This window comes from Sinocyclocheilus grahami, unplaced genomic scaffold, assembly GCF_001515645.1.
Source record: "Sinocyclocheilus grahami isolate Dianchi unplaced genomic scaffold, SAMN03320097.WGS_v1.1 scaffold7602.1, whole genome shotgun sequence".
NCBI lineage: Eukaryota > Metazoa > Chordata > Actinopteri > Cypriniformes > Cyprinidae > Sinocyclocheilus > Sinocyclocheilus grahami.
Genome location: NW_015511580.1, coordinates 7778 through 8885, shown reverse-complemented (window position 1 = coordinate 8885; position 1108 = coordinate 7778). Strand labels below are relative to the sequence as shown.

At 40.7% G+C, this 1108-nt stretch overlaps 1 protein-coding gene across 1 annotated transcript in view; it reads left to right on the top strand.

Annotated features, from left to right (window-relative positions):
* Positions 1 to 394: 394 nt before the first annotated feature.
* LOC107577891 (zinc finger protein DZIP1L-like) overlaps positions 395 to 1108 on the top strand; it is a 2912-nt gene continuing 2198 nt past the window's right edge. The window contains exon 1 of the mRNA XM_016263916.1: positions 395 to 957. Coding sequence (XP_016119402.1) covers positions 445 to 957 — 513 coding nt within the window. The 5' untranslated portion in view covers positions 395 to 444. The remainder of the gene's footprint in view (positions 958 to 1108) is intronic.

Here is a 1108-nt window from a genome sequence, read left to right as displayed (position 1 = left end):
ATCGAACATTTTCTTTCCCTTTTTTGAGTAATAATAATATATTAAATAAATCTAACAAATAAAATTGTCTGCTTTTAGCTTTAATAATGTATACATTTCTATACATTGTTGGTTGTTGTTGGTAAGTGTCTTATGCTCACCAAAACTGCATTTATTTAATAAAAATACAGCAGAAACAGTAATATTGTGAAATATTTTTTATAAATTAAAATACTTTTTTTTCTAGTTTAATACGTTTTAAAATGTATTTTTTCCTGGATGGCAAAGCTGAATTTTCAGCAGTAATTACTCAATTATTCAGTTTTACATGATCCTACGAAAATCATTCAGATATGCTGCTTTGGTTGTCATAGCTAATCTAAATATATTGTGTTTTCTCTCCCCATTCAGCCTCTGTTTAGGAATCACCACATTCATTCACCTCTCTGTCTCAAACCTTTGACCATGTTGGGCCAGTTCTCCCCTGGTGATCCCTACAGTGCTCTGTCCACCACACCGCCCTGGGATCCAGCACACCTGCTTCAGCCCTTCCGCTTCCGCTCACGAACTGAGCCCATAGACTGGAGGCGTCTCTCCGCTCTTGACGTGGAACGTGTTGAGCGAGACATGGATGTCGATGTGCTTCAGAATTTCATTACGACTGTAACGTTCTGTGCTGTGGAGGGCGAGCGGTGTCCAAACTGTCGAGGACCTGCTGACCCTTCTTTGATCAAACTGCTTCGTATGTCTCAGCTGAGTACTGAGTACCTGCTGCACTGCCAGGACATGCTGAGCGCTCAGCTGTCAGGACTGGAGGAGCGTCTGCAGGCGGCACTCTCTCTAGTCCAGCGAGGAGAAGAACAGCGAACTGAACTTGAAAAAAATGTGCAGGAAGCCAAACAGGAGAATCGACGGAGAAAGAAATTGATCACCACTCAACAGCTCCTCCTGCAGACCAGTGCTAATAATTATCACAAGGTGGTTTTCTTACAAAAGTTGTACTCATAGAGAACTTTTGAAACTCTTTTACACTCACAGTCATACACTACTGTTCAAACATCTGGGGTCTGTATGTTTTTTTTAGTGTTTTTAAAGTCTCTTATGCTCACCAAGGCTGCATTTATTTGAT